The sequence below is a fragment of the Vidua chalybeata genome, chromosome 21, assembly GCF_026979565.1.
Source record: "Vidua chalybeata isolate OUT-0048 chromosome 21, bVidCha1 merged haplotype, whole genome shotgun sequence".
NCBI classification, from domain to species: domain Eukaryota; kingdom Metazoa; phylum Chordata; class Aves; order Passeriformes; family Viduidae; genus Vidua; species Vidua chalybeata.
In genome coordinates this window covers 4,656,060-4,675,627 of record NC_071550.1, presented here as the reverse complement: position 1 = coordinate 4,675,627, position 19,568 = coordinate 4,656,060, and the positions used below count along the sequence as shown (strand labels likewise).

Below are 19,568 nucleotides of genomic sequence, written 5' to 3'. Positions count from 1 at the left end.
GTTCCTGAAGAAATTGGGTTTTTTTCAAATCAGCCTAAAAATGTTTTCCTAATCCTGTTCTTGCTGAGCCAGGAGTCCTTCCTGTCTCTGCACCTGGGAATGACATTAGGCAGGTTTCCTTTAAAAATGAAGAAATGTGGGCAATTCAGTGTACAAGCAGGGCTTGTTTTTAGCTGTGGAGAGGCTCTGCAAGGCCATGGGCTCCAAGGCTTTTCCATATGCCCTGGGTTTCACACCCTGGTGTGCCATGGGTCATGTTAGAGGCAGCACTTTTGGGATTTGGTCCCTCCCAGTCCCTTCGGGGGAAGAGGGGGAGTTCTGGTGATCCAGGACCACAGCACTGGGACAGAGAGAATATTCCCAAACTGGCTGGCCTGGAGGTGAAGAAAAGCTCAAGATGGATTGAAGCATGCCCTTCCCAGTGTGTTCTTGACAAGACAACATTTCTTAAGGCCTAGAGGTGACACTGCTGTTGTGCTTTCTTTCCTCTTTATAAATAGCAGCTGGCCCAAACCATTGACCTTAAATTCTTTGCATTAATCTCCCCTCGCTGTGGCATGTGACACCTCCTCAGAGGCCATATCAGCTGTGCTCCCCCAGATAGCTCAGAAGCCTCTTGCTATGGAGAAGATTGGCTTGGTAAGAATGTGGTGTTGGCAGGCTGAGCCATTTGAAGTTTCTCTTTTGGAATGATGGGAGCAGTTTGGGGGTGTCCCTGCTCTGCTGCTTGGTACCTGTTTAACTCCTGGCAAGTGAAGTGCCTTTAGAACTACCCCACACCCTGACTGAACATACATTTTTCTTGCAATTGTTCCCAAATCCTGGCTGGAACAGCCCAGCCCCCTGAACTATCTGCCCTTGAGAAACAGGTGCTGCTCCCTGTTTCCATAGTAGCTGCTGGAGGAGCTGAGCAGCTCCCAGAGGCTGATCGTGACCACAAGCCCACAGGAATTTGCACAAAACCCAGCAGAGCTGGCTCTGGAAAATCTGCATTTTCATTAGATGATTCAAGGAGCTGGCAAGTGCCTGTGGCAGTGGCTTGGTGGCTGCCAGGGGCTGTCACAGGCTGTGTCACCTGTGCTAAGTGGCCTCTGGTCATGAGGCCTCTGTCCAGTGCTCTGTGGGTGGACATCCACCAAAGAGTAAAGCTGCTAGTGCAGAAAACCCCAGTCTTGGTAGTCCTGGGGAAAGAATTCAAGGACTGACCAGGCTGGGAGACCATTCAGTAGTTTGTCCATGCTGGGTAATCCTTGGATAACCAGCAGCCCTCGCTCCACTGTTCTGGAGGAGCTTTGCCTTCTGTGCCTCTTTTTTTCCTGCTCTTTCAGCATGAGCAGAAATTTTCCAAGGCTTTTATCAAAGGCAAAGTCTTAATTATTTCTAATGAAACCACACACTTATTTTCCCCTCCTCTGAGACCACGCTGTGGCCTCAAGGCAGTGGGAAGCCAAGTGCTGGAAGTGCTCTGCTGTGACAGAGCACAGGGCTGGTGTCACTGTGGTGGGCAGAGAGGAGCCTCAGGCACAAAAAGGATCTTCCCAAACCTGTGGGGAGACCAAAACAGGAATTTATGCTTCCTTGAAGGCTAAAAGAGCAACAAAGAAAAGAGCTTTTTTTTTCTGGAAAAATAAGGCAAAACCATAGCTTTGTCACAGAGGTAGAAAAATTAATTACTTAAATCTCATGTTTGAAAGGCTTTTGCTGTATAATGCTTGGTATTTCAAAATGTGGTCTTGGCCATATCCCTCTGTCTGGTTCTATCTCCTGGGAAGGGAAGGACATGGTTTCTTTGGCCCTTCTGTGCCACAATGGGGAGGTGACCAGAGGACAAATGCCAGAAGCATCTGCTCTTGTTGAGCTGGGAAGGGATGGCAGGGCTGGAGTTCATCCTGTGCTGCTGGGTCACATCCCTTGGCTTGTCTGTCCCTCACGGCCACCCTCCTGCCAGGGGCAGAGCTGACTTGTCCCTGACCAAAATCCTGGCAGTGGGAGGAACCAGACCATGCTCCTGCCCTGGCCTGGGTGGGAAGGGCTGCTCAGCCCCTACAGGGAGCTGCTCTGGTGTGCTCAGGCCTGGGGTGAGTCTCACAGGGATCCCTGTGAGAGATGATGGAGGTTGGGAAAGTGCTGCAGAACATTCCCTTGCTCCAGAGGAGGGATTGAGGCTGGGGAAAGGTGAAGGCAGGTGGTGGCATTACCTCTCCTGCCAGCCCTTTGCCCAGGAATTCAGGGCACTGGTCTCTGTCCCTGCCAACATTCTGGAGCAGAGCTCCCTTCTCCCCTCAGCTGTTTATGTGTCCAGGCTCAGAGGCTGAAATGACATTTTATTTATCCCTTCTTAGTTTTCATGTGTCCCTTGTGTATTGCTTCCAGCATTGCTTACAAGGAAAAATAATCCTGCATGAGGCTTTGGCATGAGTGAGTTGGGGAGTGCCAGGGAAAGTTTTGTTCCTAGATAAATGTTGTGTGGAGCCCCAGGGGCTGGGAAGAGGCAGCTGTGGCTCGCAGGGCTGGGTCAGCAGTGAGTCCATCCCTGTCCCCCCTCTCACAGCCATGAGGCTCTGGGGTCTTGCAGCCATGGAGAACAAGCTCCCAGTGCTCTGGTTTAACTGACATGGGGCTGTTTGGTCACAGGTGGGACTCCATGACCTTGGAGGTCTTTCCCAACTTTTGTGACTCCATGACTCTTCCTCTCCTAGGGATGAGCTTGGATGTGTCAACACATCTGCACACCTGCACGTGTCCGTGGGCTCAGCTCCCCAGGGGCTCTGTGCTCACTCTCAGCTTATCCCTCACCCCATCCCCACCTCCTCTTCCTGCAGCTCCCAGTGGGTCACAGAGCTCCTCCTCTGCCAGAGTGTGGCTGTCCCCTGCTGCAGAGCCAGGACTTCTCCTGCCTGCCCTTATCTCACGCAGGCTCTGTGCTGCCAGGGCCTGTGCTGGGACTCGTGTGTTCCCTGACAGGAGATAAGCTCAAGTGCTGGGGCTCCACTGGGCTGCAGTTCTGCCTCCTCACGGACCCATCCCAGCATGGACAGAAGCAGTGAGCCCCCCTACACCACCCTCTCTCAGAGCAGGGTGCTGCAGTCACTGCCACTCGGGGCTCCTCACAGAACCTCTCTGCAGGTGGAGAGGTGAAAGGGGAATGTGGGACAACCCCAAAGTCATGAATCATGGTTGAGTCAGACCTGACTCTCCAGTGCTGCTCTCCTGGATTTGGGGCAACCCCAAAGTTATGAATCGTGGTTGAGTCAGACCTGACTCTCCAGTGCTGCTCTCTCATGTTTGGGTTTTTCACAGAATCATGGAACGGTTTGGGGGAGAAGGGACCTTAAAGCCCATCTCATTCCACCCCTTCCCACACCTCCCACTATCCCAGATTGCTCCAAGCCCTGTCCAACCTGGCCTTGGACAGTTTCAGGGACAGGGCAGCCACTGGGCACCCTGTGCCAGGGCCTCACCACCCTCACAGGGAAGTAATTTTTTCCAGGACTCTACAACCAAAAGCTTTGTGGGGACCAATTTATAAAAGTTACTAAAGGTAGCCCTGAGAATCTCAGTGCAGGTTGTTTCAGGAGTTGTTACAATCACGTGTAAATACATGACACTGTATTTTTATTTTATTTTTAAATAATAAAAATTATTATTATTATTATTATTTAGCAATTATTTTTAAATTGCTAAAAATGTTTTGCTTTAAAACTTGAAAACATGAACAAATGAAAGGAGTATTTGCAGCTGCTGCACATTAACAGTTTAAGGAGATGTGAGAGAAGAAATAGGGAACAAAACCTGATTTGAATCAGCAGAGGAAAGTCCCTGCAGAGTTTCAAGAAGGAACTGTGGAGGACAGAGGGTTTCTTCAAATGAAGGAGCTGTTGCCTCAGTCTGCTTAAAACCGAGGTTAGAAAATCACAAAACCAAGGGACAAAACTTGTAGAAAGGCAAAGTTTGGGATGTGCTGCAGTCAAGGATTGGTGTTAGCTGAAGCACCAGAATGGAGCTCCAGCATCACCCGGGCTGTGCTGGGCTCAGCAGCTCATCACCTTCCCTGTGCCCTCCTCATCCCCCACAGGGGCTTTTCCAGTCTCCCTGTGCAGGGAGAAGTGACCGGGAGCTTTTGGCTCTTCCAGGATCTCCCCAAAGCAGCTGTGAGTTAGCTGCTGTCCCCTCCCCACCCCTCCCTCCCTCCCTCCAAAAGTGGGACATCTAAATTTAACCTGCTATCAACAGATGAGGCTGGAGTGTTTCCACTGTGGCAAGGAATCCCACTCAGAATCTGTCCTCTCCCCTGCTCAAGCTCCATCCCTGCACATTCCTTTTCTCGAGCTGGGAGTTTCCTTCCTCCTCCTCCTCCCCACCTGCGCTTGTTTCTGTCACTGCCACAGCACTGATACCACAGCAGGTCTTTGCTGCTTTTTGAAGAAGCTTGGATGCTGCTTTGCTGGCTGGATCAGAGACCAGCAAAACTTCTCAAAGACCAAAAAAATGTGAAAGGGAGAAACCGGTGTCTTGCTTGGGCAGAGCCGGTGGATGGGAGCCTGCAGTGGGGTCGGGCTGTGGCAGGAGGAGCTGGAAGGTGCCAGTGGGGCTCCGTGGATTTAAGGGATCAGCAGTGGGGCTGTGCTGGCCGCTTGGCCAGGCACCCCCTGCTCTCCAGAACTGATGTCAGCACTTTCCTTTACTGGAAAGCAAACAAAACCTGAACGTGAAAATTTTCGGGGGCGGGCAGGGAATAGTGGAATGAATACAGGTGGTGTTTGAAAGCCAGTCACGGACTGCAGCAGCTTTCACCCTCTCCTCTGCCCAGGGCTCTGCGCTGCTGCCTCTCTCCACATGCGGTATTTTCAGCGAATATCTGACCCGGTTTTTGCTAAAGAAGCAAAGGGCGTCAGGAAACCAAAGCGTGCGGAAGTTCAGCCGCTGCCTGCGCCGACCGGCCCCGGCCGCCCCGAGATGCGCAGCAGGCTGGTGATGAAAAATGCAGGATGTTGGCTGGTGTTTTTCACCAGAAACCTCCTGGCTCTGTCTGCTGCAGCCCAAGAGCTGACACGGAGAGAGAACTGGAGGTAAATAGGGTGCTTATCGCTGCCTCGAAACGTGAGCGCAGAGCTATTCGTTTAAAAACAGCCACCGCCCAAACGACTCCAGGCAGACGCGTTTGAAAATTTCACTTTATTTCTCTGTCTGTTATAAAAGCAGGGTTTTGTATTTTACATCTCTGTAAGTGTCCAGACTCGGTACATCTTGGTTTTGTTTTCACAGTATCTCTGCAAGACCAAGGACGATTCTTATTGCTGCGCCGGGAGCCAGGGCAGGAGGGACGGCGGTGCCTCGCCTTCCCCCCGGGCTGGACCCAGCCTGGCGCCGGCTCGGCAGGTCTCTACCTCTCCCCAAGGCTGCTGAGGGTCTGTACTGACTCCCCGAGGGGCTGCCCCTCTCCTCCCACGCTCATCTCCGTGTCAAGGGTAGGGAAGGAGAACCACGAGGTCCACGACCCACTCGGCACCTCGGCAGCCCCTGGGTGCAGGTGAGGGTCTGGGCCAGGGCTGTTTCTCACCCTGGACCACGACGGGGCTGTGACGGGGATGGCCAGGCTGCATTCTGAGCCCCTGTGGGGATTTGGGTCTATAAAGAGCTGAGAGCATCACTGATGGGAAGGGTGAGGCACAGACACGCTCACGTTCATCCGTGTATCCCGTGCCGGTGCCCCCACACCTTCCCAGTGTATCCTTTGTGTATTCCTGGTTCTAAAAAGCTGCCAGAGAAGGAGCTTGATCCACCTCTGCTCATTTGCTGCTCTGCCCTGGGTCCCCAGACATTTAAGTCCCCCCTGGAACCCTGTCAATCAATCCCTGTTCTAACCACATGGCCATTAACCAGCCTTAGCAACAGCGGTGTCTTAGAGCCCCTGTTCCTTCCAGCCATCCTTCGTGTTATAGACAATCTGTCCCCATCAGTTTTGTAATGAAGCAGCATTGGAAAAGCATCGCTTTTAATCACAACGCATGAAATCTCCAAAGAGGCAGCATCACTCTCTCTGCTGTGTCTGGTGATGCAGATGGAGGTGAAGGGGCACGTTTCGACCTAGGCACGGGATAAAGGCATTCTTTGGGAAGGGAGAAGTCCATGCAAAGCCGACCCCAACGTGAAATTTGAATTTTGTATTTACTGCTTAGCTGGGTCCATTCAGTGCAACAGGACAAATTAGCCAGGAGGTTACTATCAAATTGCATGGATGTATCCAGTCCACCAGGTAGAGGGAATAGGAGGAACCAGATTTACTTAATGCACTGGGAGACTAAGTCCAACACAAAGCTAAGTGGAAAAGGACATAGGTATTCCCTGAATGTGTTTTTTGGTGACTGAGAAGAAATCTTTCCTTGGAATTTCTTTGTGCAGCTAATTAAGACAACTGGGTCCGATTCCTTCGACCCAGGCTGACATCAGTGAGAACTGAAAGTACTCAGCACCTGGAGACAAAGTGAATACCAGACACAAATCCCCGTTCTGCTCCCACCCATGGGACTCAGCAGCAGCCAAGATGTGTGAGAGCACGATCAGCTATTCCCCCACAGCTCACAGTTTGTCCTCTTCTGCATGTATTGCCTCGGAGAAAATACAGACAAGTCCCAAAGGACTGTGCCAGTGGAGCTATAGTTGGATTTGAATCCAGGTAAGAAAACTGAGTTTAATACAGAGAGTGACTGTGCAAGTCCAGGTCTCCCTAGCTTCATCCTTTATAGTCCCAAAGCCGAGATTTAGGCACCCTTTGGCTTGTGGATTTGGGTTTGATCCAGTCCAGTCGTTTGTATGCCAGACTTCCCACCTCGGAGCTCTGCCCATGGAAAGGGGCAGCTCCGTGGCTGAGAATCTCTGAAAGCCAATGGATGGAGGAAGGTGGGCTCCCCTGGAGACAGGGAATGGCTGCAGAGCCCCAGGATCCTTGTTTGCTGGTTTGAGGCTGTGGGGGACACAACTTCTGGGCGTGCATTCCCCAGGCAGGGGTTGGTGTTGAACCTGTTGCCAAAGGAGGTGGTGTGGCTGTGGAGAAGTGAGGAAGGAGAATTTCTTGCTGGTAACGTCCTGTGTGAAAGATGGGGATAGGAATAGCAGCAAATTGGTGCCTCTCCGAGGGGAGAGCCTTTTGAGCAGCGTGTGTGGGGTTGTGAGACCTGTTCAGACCAGCTCAGCAGGGCCAGGCTTGTACCTGGCATGCAGAACTCTCCTTAGTCCCAGCTCTTGAGGCAAGTTGTTAATAGGAGGAAGAAATATTTTCTGGGGGAAGGAGCTGCAGAGGGAAGTGATCTGCCTCGGGCCATGTGCTGGAGCAGGGCAGATCCTCCACTCCCCATCCTGTGCCCTGGCCTCCAGATGCCACCTCTACCACAGAACTTCCTCTGCCTTCAAACCCATGCCTCCCATTCTTCTGCTTCATCCTCCTCTGTAGAAGAGCATCTGGTTATCTCAGCAGCCATCTGGTCCTTATTAAAACCTACAGGTTTCCCCTCCTCCTCCAAATGCTCCTTCCTCACTGAGGATCCACACCCAGGGCTCAGGTGTTGCCCTGCCTGCACCTTCTCGTGCACTACCCTTTGCTACAGTGGATGTTTGTGCCATGACAGACAGGGACAGTGTCATGTCCTGCCTGAACCTCGTTCCTGACAGTCAGGTAGATCATGAGGTCATTGGGAAGAAAATGATCTATGAATCCCAGTGTGATTCCTTACCACAGAAGGAAGAGTTTTCCTCAGCTGTTGCTGTTTTTGCCGGGAGTGGGTCCCTGTTATTTTCAGACGTGGCTGCTCCTGAACTACAGATCGTGCTGGGTAGACTGGGTGGGTAAGATCTGCCCTCACTGACACCTGTGTGTGTCCAGTGACTTCAGAAGGATCCTTTTGACACCCTGCTCTTTGTACAGCACCATCACTGGGACTTCACAGCAAACGGGGCCACAGAGCTTCACCCGACAGCAGCAGGAGCACGAGCCCTTGGCTCTTACCCACGAGAAGGTGAGGCTGTGGGCTAGCTGGGAAAACATCTGTGTGTCCTAAAGACAAACCCACTGGGACATCCCCCCCCTTGACTGGTGTTGATTCCCAGGGCCACAATTCCAGCTGTGAGGTTATTCCCTATTAAACTGCTAACGGGAGGCTGAGATCACCACGGGTGAGCAGCACGAGGAGCTTCCAACCCCTCCTGCAAAGCAGGGAGGTGGCCTGGGAGCTCCCCTCGAGAGCCATCCGACAGCAGGGCTGTTATTTGCATTGCTTTGAAACGGAGATTGCTTCCGAGCTTCCTTGTTCCAGGTTTTAAAAAGAGGAAGATTTGCTTCTTCCAATTTCATGCCCTTTTCATCCATCAGCCCATGCCACGCTGAGAATCTATTCCTTGTTCCAAAACTTTTTTCTCCAGAATTCTGTAGAAAGGACATTCTGCCTGGTGGTGGTTTTGTTGGTTTTTTTTTTTTTTTTCAAACATAGCTTTAAGGCAAAAGTTTGGCAATGCAAAGCAAAGTCTACATAAGGCCGCATGACTTGGATTTGCAACTCAGAACCTTACAGCTTAAAAAAAAAAATACCTTATCTTAAATAGTCAACTTTTTGCTCCAGGAACTTGTTTCATTCTCAACCAAAAAGAAAAAAAAAATTCTTAAAATCCCAAATAAAATGTTCTTATTGTTCTGGGCAGTTCTGGACAAGCTAATGAGACTAAAGTTCAAACGGGAACTAAAGTAGGGAAGAAAAAAAAAGCTCTAGGGTAGACATCAGTGTCAGTTTCTTCCCTTAGGAATCCAGTGATGAGACAGACCCAGTCCAAGGTCTCCTCTTTAGCTTTAGCACAGTGAAATCCGTCCCAATGGGAGAAGGTAGAATGGTTGCATTTGTTGGATGAACAAAAAGTGCATTTTGATTTTGCTCAGATTATACGTGTGTATCCTAATACCTAAGTGATTGTTTTGCTTCGGGTTTCGTTTTCTCCCTTTCGGTGCCGGGACGCCAGGTGTGTATTATCGATGTTTTGGGGGTATCACCACGAGTGGTGGTCCATCCTTTGGCCTCCACATGAGTACCTGAGCATCATTGGCATTGGGTTTGACAAGGGCACTGGGTGGTATTGGCTCATTCTTGCTGAGGACCTGGGGCTGCTCTTGAGCAGAGGGCTCCTGCAGCTTGGCACGCTGCCCCAGGGGCCTGCTGGGGTTCACCTCGATGCCCAGCCTCATGCGCCATTTGATAGTCTGCAAGGTCACCATCTCGTTGGTGGCCGTGTTGGTTGCCACCAGCCAGGTGGTGAAGCTCTGATCCCGGTGGATGCTGGTGAGCTTGGCCACGTTGCTGTCGCTGACGGGCACCGCCCACGTCACGCTCGGGTAGAAGTTGTCGTTCATGCTGATGTTGAACTTGGACTCCTTCTTGGTGGGACCCACGATGGTGCAGGTTTCTGTGGTGTTCCCATACCAGGGATAGTTCACTCCATCTGAGTCACTGATGGCCTGGATTTTACCGTCCAGTAGATCTGGAAGCTCCCAGCTTGACCTGCCATAATCAATAGCAAATTATGGATAATACATTAATTAATTTGTTTAGAAACATGCCGGACTTTAGAAAGGAGAGGGAAGAGCTGTGGTTGCATTCCCTCTCCAGCTTTTACTGGAATTTGTGCCTTTTGTGCCATCCTGCTCAAAGAGCTCATCCCTGCCATTAAAAGCAGGGATGCTTCTCATCAGGCCTGCTCTCAATCCGCTCATCCCCTAAATTTCTCTCTGGGTGAGCCACTGTCCCTCCCCGCTGTCTGCCTGGTGCTGGAAGTGTAACCCATCCTCCTGCAGCCCTTGGAAGGACCCAGCTCGAGGGCTGCACTCCGGGCTGGGATGGTGTTACAGTAATCAGAGAGCCCGAGGTCGAGCTGCTTGTAAAACTGCCCGCGCCGCTCACCTGCGAGAGGGACAGAAAGGTCAGTGTTCCTAGCAGGAATATAAGTGAAAACAGTCCCCTGCCGCCTTGTACTGCTGATGCACAACTTGGAGTGGGTTTTTTTCATTAACTTCCAATTTAATTTTTAAGATTAGATTTGCCAATAGAAGCAAACTGTTGTAAATGTCTCAGAAGAAGGGTTGGATGTTTGCTCTGGGACGGCACAACCACAGATCACTTGCTCAGTGCACAGCAGCTGTTTTAAGGACAGTCTTTTAAAAACCAGGCTGGCAGAGGTGCCTCTCGTGTACCTGCTCCCTCTTGGTCATGAATCAGCACTCCTCACCAGCCAGGGATGATGTCCCAGCCATCGAGGGGGCAGAAGGGACTGGGTGGCAGCAGAAGGGACTGGGTGGCAGCAGAAGGGACTGGGTGGCAGTAGAAGGGACTGGGTGGCAGCAGAAGGGACTGGGTGGCAGCAGAAGGGACTGGGTGGCAGCAGCAGTGGCGTTTGCACCTGACCCCGCCACAGGACTGGCTGTGCTCCAGTCCCCCGAGCCTTGTGGCTCCCTGCTGCAGGCTGGGACATGGGAAATGATTTATCTTGGAGAGACACAGAGGGGACGCCCTGAGGCTCCTCAGGGTCAGGGTGACTGTCCAAGCCTTTCATAAGTCTGGTGCTGCAGCTTAAAATAGCCCCTTGATTGCAGAGGAGGCTGTGGCTGGGGGTACTGGTCGGCCTGGCTGGCTCTTACACAGCTCTGGGATGAGCTGCTCTGGCCAGGGCTGATGTGACTGTCTCATAAGGCTGTTTGGACTGTTAATTAGTTAATGACCGTGAAGTGCCTCCATGTTCGTACCCGCTGGATCGTTCAGCACTTAGCTGTGTCTGGCTCTGGCTAGAGGATACCAGGGGGATTTAAAGGTCTCATTTATCTTTTCTTCATGCGAGCAGGGGGTCCTGGCAAACACCTCTCCAGCGGGAGATGAAGTGTGAGACAGGACGTGGGGTGCCCTGGGGGTGCAGGGATGCCGGGAGCAGCAGGACCAGGGGATGCTCTGAGCATCAGGAGCGGGGGATGCAGGGATGCTCTGAGCCGCAGGACCAGGGGTTATGCAAGCACAACATCTCCCTGCACAGATTTACAGGCTGCTGTCAGCTACGGCACCGCAGCTGCAGCAATCCCTTCCTCCCGAGCTCATCGCCAGCAGGCAGAGGGAGTCCTTTCCCTGGAAGAAAATTTTTAGTGAAGGCAGCCAAAAGGAGATCCCTGAGCAGTCCTGCCAGGACCCTTGTGCACTGCAGAGATGTTGATATGCTCTGCTCTGCAAACCGGAGTCATCCTGGCTCACCACCTCTCGCGCCCTTCAGGCAGAGCTGAGCAGGGGAAGGCTCCGGGAAGGCTCAGGGGATGCTGGGTGACCCAGCCCTCGCCGATGGATGAGTGGAGGTCCTACTCTGCAGCCCCCACCCCTCCCTGCTGCACAGCCCACTTCTGAAACCCCATCTGGGGGCTCTTCTCTCCCTTTCAGCTGCTGGTTTAGGATTACTTTCCATTCAGACAGTGGCTGGTACTCAGCTTGGCTGAGATGTGACAGAGGTTGACTCTGAGGTGACAGGTGTGGTGCAGCCACAGCATCTCTGCAGGTACCGAGGTGCCAAACCAGGAGCTGAGATGCCACAGAGGGTGATAACCCTCCTGGGCTGCTCCAGCCTACTCAGATCAGAGCTGGTGGGTGAATGGCAGGAGGACCTGGCAGAGTATGCTCAGAAAATGCAGGTCCTCTAATACCTGCTTGTCCCCATCTTCATTCCCAGTGCCCCAGGTCAGGAAGGAATTGCAGGAGCTTCTCGGGATTTGCCCAGGATTTAAACAAGAGCACAAAGGTGGAGCTGTGTCAGGGCCCGAGCAGGATGGTGCCTGCAGAGCCTGCAGCATCCCAGGACAAAGCTGAGCGTGGCTGGGCTCAGGGTGGCCCAGGAGGGCACCCAGCTTGGGGAAAGGCGTGGGCAGGAATGGGGAAGGAGAAACCGGCCTGTGTTTCTTCACAGAGCACGCTGTGCCTAATTCTAGCCAGTGTGGTTAACCCCAGGCTTTCAAAACCATCATGCTTCATCTGCACAGCTTGGAACGAGCAGAAGAACGAGGCCTCATGATGATCCCATGACTGGAGCAGAGCAGAGGCTGCATGGTGGGTGCTGCATGTGGTTGCCCCTCGCCTGATGCTACAGCAAAGCCTCTGTGCCAGCCAGGCTGGCAGCCTCTGCTTGCAGAGCGTGTCCATGTTAAATAATATGCCTACAACTGGATGATTTTGGAAAGAATGCTGTGGAATGATCTTTGGCTGCATCAGCATCTTTCTCTGGTAGTGTCGTGCCAAGGAGAGACCAGAAAGTGCCCAGTAAACACTTTGCTGACAATAGCAGGAAGGAGGCATGAAAAGAAACCAAGCTATCTGGTTTCGTGGGTTCACTGATCAGCTCCAAGATCAGTAGGTTCTGCCTTATAACACTGACAAGCCTGTTTCTGCCTCTTCTGAAACCTTCAGAGCCAATGTGGGCATCACCAGAGCCTGGAGCTGCCAAGAAACCTCTCTTAACAAATGTCTTCTTGCTACCAGAAGGAACTTTGAGCTATTTCTTGTGGTACAAGCGGAGCCCTGCTGCTGACAGCCAAGCAGCTTTATGTAGGTTTCAGCTTCCCAGTTCTCATTCAGACACTTTTCCTATTCTGTCACACAGAACGAATCCCCCAGCTCATCCTGAGCTCCCAGATGTCAGACCCACAGCACCCACCAGGGCAGTGACAGCAAACCCAGCACAGCAGCTTCCAGCCCTGGGCATCCAGCAGTGTGGGAACATCCAGGTAACCTTTCCAGACAGGCACCAGGCACTATTGCATCCTCAGCTCTAATTGATTAAAGCCAGCTCCTAATTAGTCACAGGCCAGATGGACTTGCACAACCTTCTGCTTTCCAACACCTTCCTCTCCAAGCTCCCTAAATAAGAGCAGCCCCTCTGGGACACAGCCCCTGCCTGGTGCATGGACCAGGGCCATGTGTGGGTGTAGTGAAACTCTGTCTCAAGCATTTCCATCCCTGCTCCTGCCTCCCTCCACCACTGGCCTGCACTGGGGACTCACCGAGAGAAAGAAAACCTGATAGCCAGAGCTGCTTAATTTTAAATTCTCCTTTACAGTGCCTCTCTCACCTACTCCAGCACGTCAGGCAAGTCAAGGCAGGGTTAGAGTGAAGAACAGGAAGGAAATTTAAGATGCTGTTCCCCAGCTGACAGAGCTGTGCTGTTGTGGTCCCTCTTCCTCCCACCCTCCAGCTGTGTGTTCCTGCCTCATGTCTTGAACCAGCAGCAGTGTTTGATGGCTGGGTCAGGGAGTAGAACTAGCACAAAACTGGCATTAGGGAAAAGGGAACAATTCCTGCTGGTTTAGGGGAGCAGACTCAACTCCAAACGGACAACTCATGTAACTGGGCTAAGGTGGGTGCTCACAGCACAAGTGAGATCCAGGGGCCATTGCAGGGCAGCAAAGCCTTTTCCTCTAAATCCCTGGAGGGGTAAATTCCCACAGAGAACTGACCTCCCTTCACTTTCTTTAGAAAAGATACCCTTGTGGTTTTTTTGATTGTGTCCTCCCTCCTGAGGACTGGGGGTTTATTCTCTTGACAATTTGAGTTCATTATGTCCCTGCTGCAGGGCATGGAAGATTTAATCTCACCAGGAAGAGATGCCTGGGAAGATGAAGTGATGATGTAAGGATGCAAGTGCCCCATCGGGTCTTTCAGGGGGAGAAACATCCACAGGAAAACTTCTCCAGATTCTTGGCTGATCATATTCCAACTCCAATTTATTTATCTCTCTCTTTTGCATATCTCCATCTGCACAGCTTCTTGCACATCTCCATGGAGATGAAGGAGGCTGGATAATGCCATTCCAGCATGGCCCAGCCGCTGACACAGGTTCCACCAGGTGCAAAACCAGCACCCACCCCTGGAGATGCCAGCAGGGACCTGGTCCAGCTGCTCCTGCACAAGTCAGAGCTCTGGCCTGATCCTGATGCTTCCCTCTGCACAGCAGCATCCTTCCCTAAGGACAAGGGTAAAATCCTGCATGGGAGGAACAGCAATACCAGCCATGGGGGGCACAGGAGTTTGCCCCAGCCCTGCACAGAGAGGGGTCAGAGAGCACATCCACATCCTCATGCTGGGGGTTTTTATGCTCCCTGCAGCATCTACTGACTCACATGTAAAGTAATGCCAGCACTTATGTGTTAGCTGAACTCTAATTCTCTCCCTTTAAATTTAAAAATGCTGCATTTAGCCCCCAAATTGTCAGTGCCACTTTAAACGTGCGTGTCTAAATTATCCCCTCTGTAGCTCCCATCCCTATAGCAGCATTATGCACAGCTCCATCTGCTCCAGTATTTCTCAGCTGTTTCCATCCTCAGTGTAATGGCCAGCTTATGCACAGCTAACAACTTCCCAGCAGAGAAGTGAAAAATTAATCCAAAGCCTGCTGTAAGTATTGCTGCTTCGGTTGGATGACTGATTTTTGATTATTTGGGGGTTTTTGTTTGCCGGTCACCACAGGGGTTAAAAACATGGATGTGGCAGCAGCCTCTCCCTACCATGGAAAGTTGGGACTCTGTTGGCATCAATCGATGCAGCTCTGTGGAGGTCAGTGGGATTACATCGAGTTACACCAGCTAAAGCCTTGGCCCATCCTTTCTCTTAGGTTTGTGTCCTGTCTCTCTCTCTCTCTCTCTGTAATGGTCTTCCAAGCCCGTGTTTCAATGGCATTGAAGAGGCCTTTCCTCCTAAATGCCTTTATTTATAGCCTTCAGATGGCAATGAGTCTACAGAAAGTGAGTGCAGGAACAGACCAATTCCTGCTTGTGTTCAGGTAACTTTTTTTTTTTTTTTTTGTATCAGTTAAATGTCAATGAACCTCTTAGGGAAAAAAAAAATCTTTGTTTTCATTATTTTCTAGCTAATACCTCTCATACATAGCTGCAGTGTTTAATTCTACCAGTTTACAGCAGCAGCTACTACTCCTTTTTTTGGGTTTTTTTTGTCCCAAAGCATTCCAGCAAGGGCAGGCTGCACCAAATCCTTGTTTTAAACACAGGGCAGCTCAGGTGCAGGGAAATAAAAGGCCACGCTGAGGTTTGCAGCCCAGAGCAGCACTGGCAGCATCACTCTGTGCCCAGTCCCCTCTATTTCAGTGCATCTGAGCTGTATTTATATAAAGTGGACTTTTCTATTTTCCTCTGCAGCTGGTCGCTAAAGACAGGATTCCTAAATGAGCCTGAGAATTACACATGCAAATCCCAAAGGCCTGCAATCGGGAACATCTGAGCAACAAATTGTCCTTGCTAAAGATGCTGTTGGAGCCAAGAAAGCCTACAGATTTCGGGCCTGCTGTAAATACTTTTAAAATCGAGATCAGCCTGTCTTGCACTGCTGCTGTTTGCCAGGTGCCAGTTCGCCCCTCAGGAAACTTTCTGCTTGAGCAGAGAGGGGACATGGGGACAGGAGCCTGTCGCCTCGGGCTGCTCCTGCCTCGGGGCACTCGGCATGAGCAGGGAGAGGATTCTCACACCTGACCTTCCCGTCCTTCCTCCCTCACCCCCAGAGACTGGGCAGCGTCAGCAGCTCCAGCCGCTGACCCTTCCCTCCGGTCCGCATCCTGCAGCCTGTCCGTGTGATGCCGAGATGCTGAAGCCGGCGGGGCTCAGAGGGGAGGGAAGGAGGGCCGGGCTGTGCGTGCAGATGTTCAGGCCGTCAGGAGGGCGCTGCATTAAGTCAGTCCTGCTCTCCAGCCCGCCCTGTCCCCCTCCTCCCTCAGCACTCCTCATTCAGGGATTTTTTAAGCTGCCCAGACTGACCCTCAGGGGCTGAGCCGGCATCTCCCTGGCTCGGGGCACTCGGGATGAGCAGGGAGAGGATTCTCAGACGTGACCTTCCCGTCCTTCCTCCCTCGCCCCCAGAGACTGGGCAGCATCAGCAGCTCCAGCCGCTGACCCATCTGCCAGCACTGGCTCTGCGGTCGGGTTCTGTCCCCGTGGCTGGACAGACACATTTGTGCTGCACCAGGAGGCTGCACCTGTGCTGCCCAGCACCGTGAGTTGCAGAATTGCTGTTCTGTGCAGGCATTTGGGGATCAGGTGCTGGGGCTGATTTAGCTGTGGGCCAAAGCCTGCAACGTTTGGAGAACAAGCTGGTGGGGGACTGGGGAGAGATGACTTTTTGTGGCAGGGAGGTGACATTCTGATTTGACTCATTCCTGTCTCACTATGACTGTCTGACCAGTAACACGGGGATTCTTGGTGTGCAAACAGCCCCTGGATTCCTCCCACCTCACATATATACCCATATATTCCCTTCCACGTTACCCATGAAGGAGGGTAACGTGGAATTCGCACCCTGCTCCAAGCTGATGCAGATGGTTTAACTACCAACGGGTTAAATCCAGCTTGTGCTTTCCCGTGGGCTGCCTGCTACTGTGGGCAAAGCAAGAAGGATTCCTCCTGTGACGTTAAATGTGCTCCCAAAGCTGGTGGGCTACCGAGCTGCCAGCCATGGCTCGCTGCAGCAGCAGCAGCAGAGCACACCAGGGACGGCTCCGTGCCACAAGTGTCAGCCCTCGGCTCTCCCTGGGGCTCCTCAATGCACAGGTTTGGGATGGGGAGGGATGCAGGCAAGAGGAGCTGGAGGTCAGGAGAACCACTCGTGTCAAACACGTATCAAAGCAGGGTTCCTGTCGTGGCAGGGCTGCTCCCGTGGTTTCAGGATCTCCTGCGCAGCCCAAAAGCTGTTGTGGAATAGTGTTGCTGTTGGGTTCCTATCAGAACAAGTGGGGTTTGGTTGGGGCTTGGGCAAATTCCCACTCGAAGAGAAGAACACCCACTGCTTTAAAAGGGCAGGGGACAAGCTCTCCTGTATTTTAAACACATGGGAAAGTCCTGTTAAGTTTCAGAGAGGCTGGGTTTTTAAACATGGATTATAATTTTTGGCTTAATCCACTATTTCCCAACCAGGCCACGGTCCTCCCGCTCCCTCTTCCCGCTTAGGCAAAGGCACCCGCACGCGCTCTTGGAAATACTTACATTCCCTGGTCCCCGTAGTGATTGTAAAATTCCATGTGGCTGCAAGCCTGGATCCAGCCCACGATCCAGGTCTCCTTCTTGGGAAGAGGGGGCACCAACACTTGCGCAGAGGCTCGGAAGTGAGGGGTCCGGTAGCGCAGGACCACGCTGGAGGACTCGTCAATGCTGGTGGGAATGGGATCAATGGAGGCTTTGACTTCAATCACTGAAATGCTTTCCCGGAAAACTTTGGATTTGCAGCTAATACTCTGAATACAGCCCATGGCATACCCCGAGTACAGTCTGACGCAGCTCCTAGGGTACTCCAGCAATCCTGGGGAATATTAGGCATTGAAATTATCTGGTGCTAGATCAATTACAGATCTTCTTGGTTTGTAATTTCAAAACTGATATCCATAGGATAGAAAATTCATCACGTAAAGCCTTAATTCGAATATCTGTCTTACAAGTACTGCTTCTATTTTTGAGGTTAGCTGCGCTTCAGAAGCAAAAGGGCCTTTAAAATTTTTTTCCCCTTTTAATGACCCATTAAATCTCTTGCTCAAACAGTCTTTGGGTTAAAAAAAAGAGTCTCTTGAGTTCAATAAATAAAGGTGGTGTTCTTAGTTGATATATTTAGTCCTTCCTTTGCTCAGATGCAGTCTGTCATTCACCATCAAACATAGGACTAGCCGGTATTTCCCTTTATTCTTTGGATGAAAAGCAGAATGTTGATAGACACATCTATATAAATAATGAAATAGTTTTTAGCCCCAGCTTGTCACAACCGGTGTGGATTTCCACTTCCTGACTTGCAGTTGTTCATAACTTCCTTTCGCACAAAATTACAATAATAACAGAAAAAAACGACGGCTGGAAAATGCAAAAAGTCGCCAAATCTCCGATTCTGGAGGCTCCTCCGCCAGCGATGTTTGGGCTTTGGGGATTAATATTTTTTTTTTTTCTTCCCCTTAGAAATAGCCGGACGCAGAGGGAAGCGACCGCGGTGCCGGTGGGGCCGGCGGCTCCGGGAGCGCAGCGGGGCAGGCGGCGATGGAGCCTCCCCCGCGCCCGCCGGGGCCGCGCCGCTCCGCGCCCGCTCAGCGCCGCGGAACCGCCGCCCGTGACATCCCCCGCCACGCACCGGCCCGGGGGGCGCCGGCCCCGCCGCTCCCCTTCCTCCTCCTCCTCCTCCTCCTCCTCCTCCTCCTCCTCCTCGGCGAGCGGCTCTCCGCAGGGGTGTCCGACCTTCCTCCTCCTCCTCCTGCCGCCGCTGCCGCCGCCGCTCCCGGGCGAGCCGGCTGTGGCTCAGCCGGCGGGGCTCATGGGCGGGCGGCGGGGCTGCCCCGCACACGCGTGGGCCCCGCAGGGCGTCGCAGCATCCCGGGGAGCCGCGCCGAGCCCCGGCCGCGCCGCCGAGCCCCGGCTCCTGCGCTGCGGGGGCGAGCAGCGGCGCGGGGCGGGGGGGAGGCTCCTTCTCTCGCTGGGTTTTTTTTTTTCCCTTCGCCTCTTTGCTGGCTGCCCGGGGAGGTGAGCGGAGCAGGATCGGTGCCTCCGCCTCCCGGCTGCCGCAGGCTTCCTCTCCCGCAATACATTCATGCACCCGGGGACGGCGCCGGCCCCGGGTCTCAGCCTCGCCGGGGGAGCGGGGGGGCGCGGGGGGGCTCCCGCTCCGCTCGCCGCCGCAGCATCAAAAAGGCAACGGGGTCAAACTTTGCGGAAACTCGCCCGCAGCCCCTCGCTGCCCCCGGGCGTGCCCGGCCGCTGCCGCCGGCTGCCCGGGCAGGGAGCGCCGCATGCCCGTGGCTCCCGCGGCCCCAGCGGCGGGTCCGGGCCCCCCCGCGCCCCCCGCCGCCCTGTCCTCCCTCCTTCGCCCAGTCCCATCCCTCCCCCTGTATTTCGCTTTTAAACTGCAGCTGTTGAAGCTAAACCTCCTTTGCAAAAAAACAGCATTTCCTCCCACATGTCCGTGAATTGTGGGTAATGTAGTTTTTTTTTTTTTTCTTTTAGAAACGCCTTTTTTTCCCCCCCTCTTTATTATTATTATCTTTTAATTTCACTGCGATGTGCTTTTTCTTGGGTTTTCGGATTAAGATTTTTCTCTCCTGTTTGGAGCCTGCTGGGTCGATTTGGTACCAACCAAAGGGCACCAGAGGGGATGGTTTCCCTGTTTGCAGAACTTGTAACCCTAGGTTGGATGGGCTGTGATGCCAGCAACGAATAATGTAAAGCTCTCCATAGCAGCAGTGGGACTCGGGAGCAGCTGGAACAGGGAGCGAGAAATGTCTGAGGCAGCAGTGGCCTGCGGGAAAGTTGTAAACTTCTATTAGAGGCAGTTTTAGGGGTAATGTTGCCAGCTGGTCCTGCTGGCCATCAGCTGGCTGAGGATCTGAGCACCAGGGGAGGTGAAATTTTTGGCGTTTCAGCAATAGCTGATGGACATCAGCTCATCAGCGGGGTGAGTGTCTGTCACTTGTTTCTAAATAGGAAACCTGGGGAAATGAGAGGTAAAAATCTCATTGCTGGTGCTGCTTGTGTTGTGGCACAG

General features: G+C 52.6%; 1 protein-coding gene across 1 annotated transcript; it reads right to left on the bottom strand.

The window, feature by feature from the left end:
* Window positions 1–5,163: 5,163 nt before the first annotated feature.
* Window positions 5,164–18,117, bottom strand: FAM78A (family with sequence similarity 78 member A). Its single transcript, XM_053962401.1, has 2 exons — window positions 17,042–18,117; window positions 5,164–9,539 (listed from the first exon to the last, which is right to left on the bottom strand). Exons 1-2 carry the CDS (start codon window positions 17,302–17,304, stop codon window positions 9,011–9,013), a joined length of 792 nt encoding a protein of 263 aa, XP_053818376.1. The 5' UTR covers window positions 17,305–18,117; the 3' UTR covers window positions 5,164–9,010.
* Between the last annotated feature and the right edge of the window lie 1,451 nt (window positions 18,118–19,568).

What these genes read in the sequence shown, in the direction of transcription:
- FAM78A (XM_053962401.1), bottom strand. Translation starts at nt 17,304, where the DNA reads ATGGGCTGTATTCAGAGTATTAGCTGCAAATCCAAAGTTTTCCGGGAA. An exon ending in CACTACGGGGACCAGGGAAT is followed by an intron (nt 9,540 to 17,041) that starts GTAAGTATTTCC and finishes TGATTATGGCAG; the next exon opens with GTCAAGCTGGGAGCTTCCAG.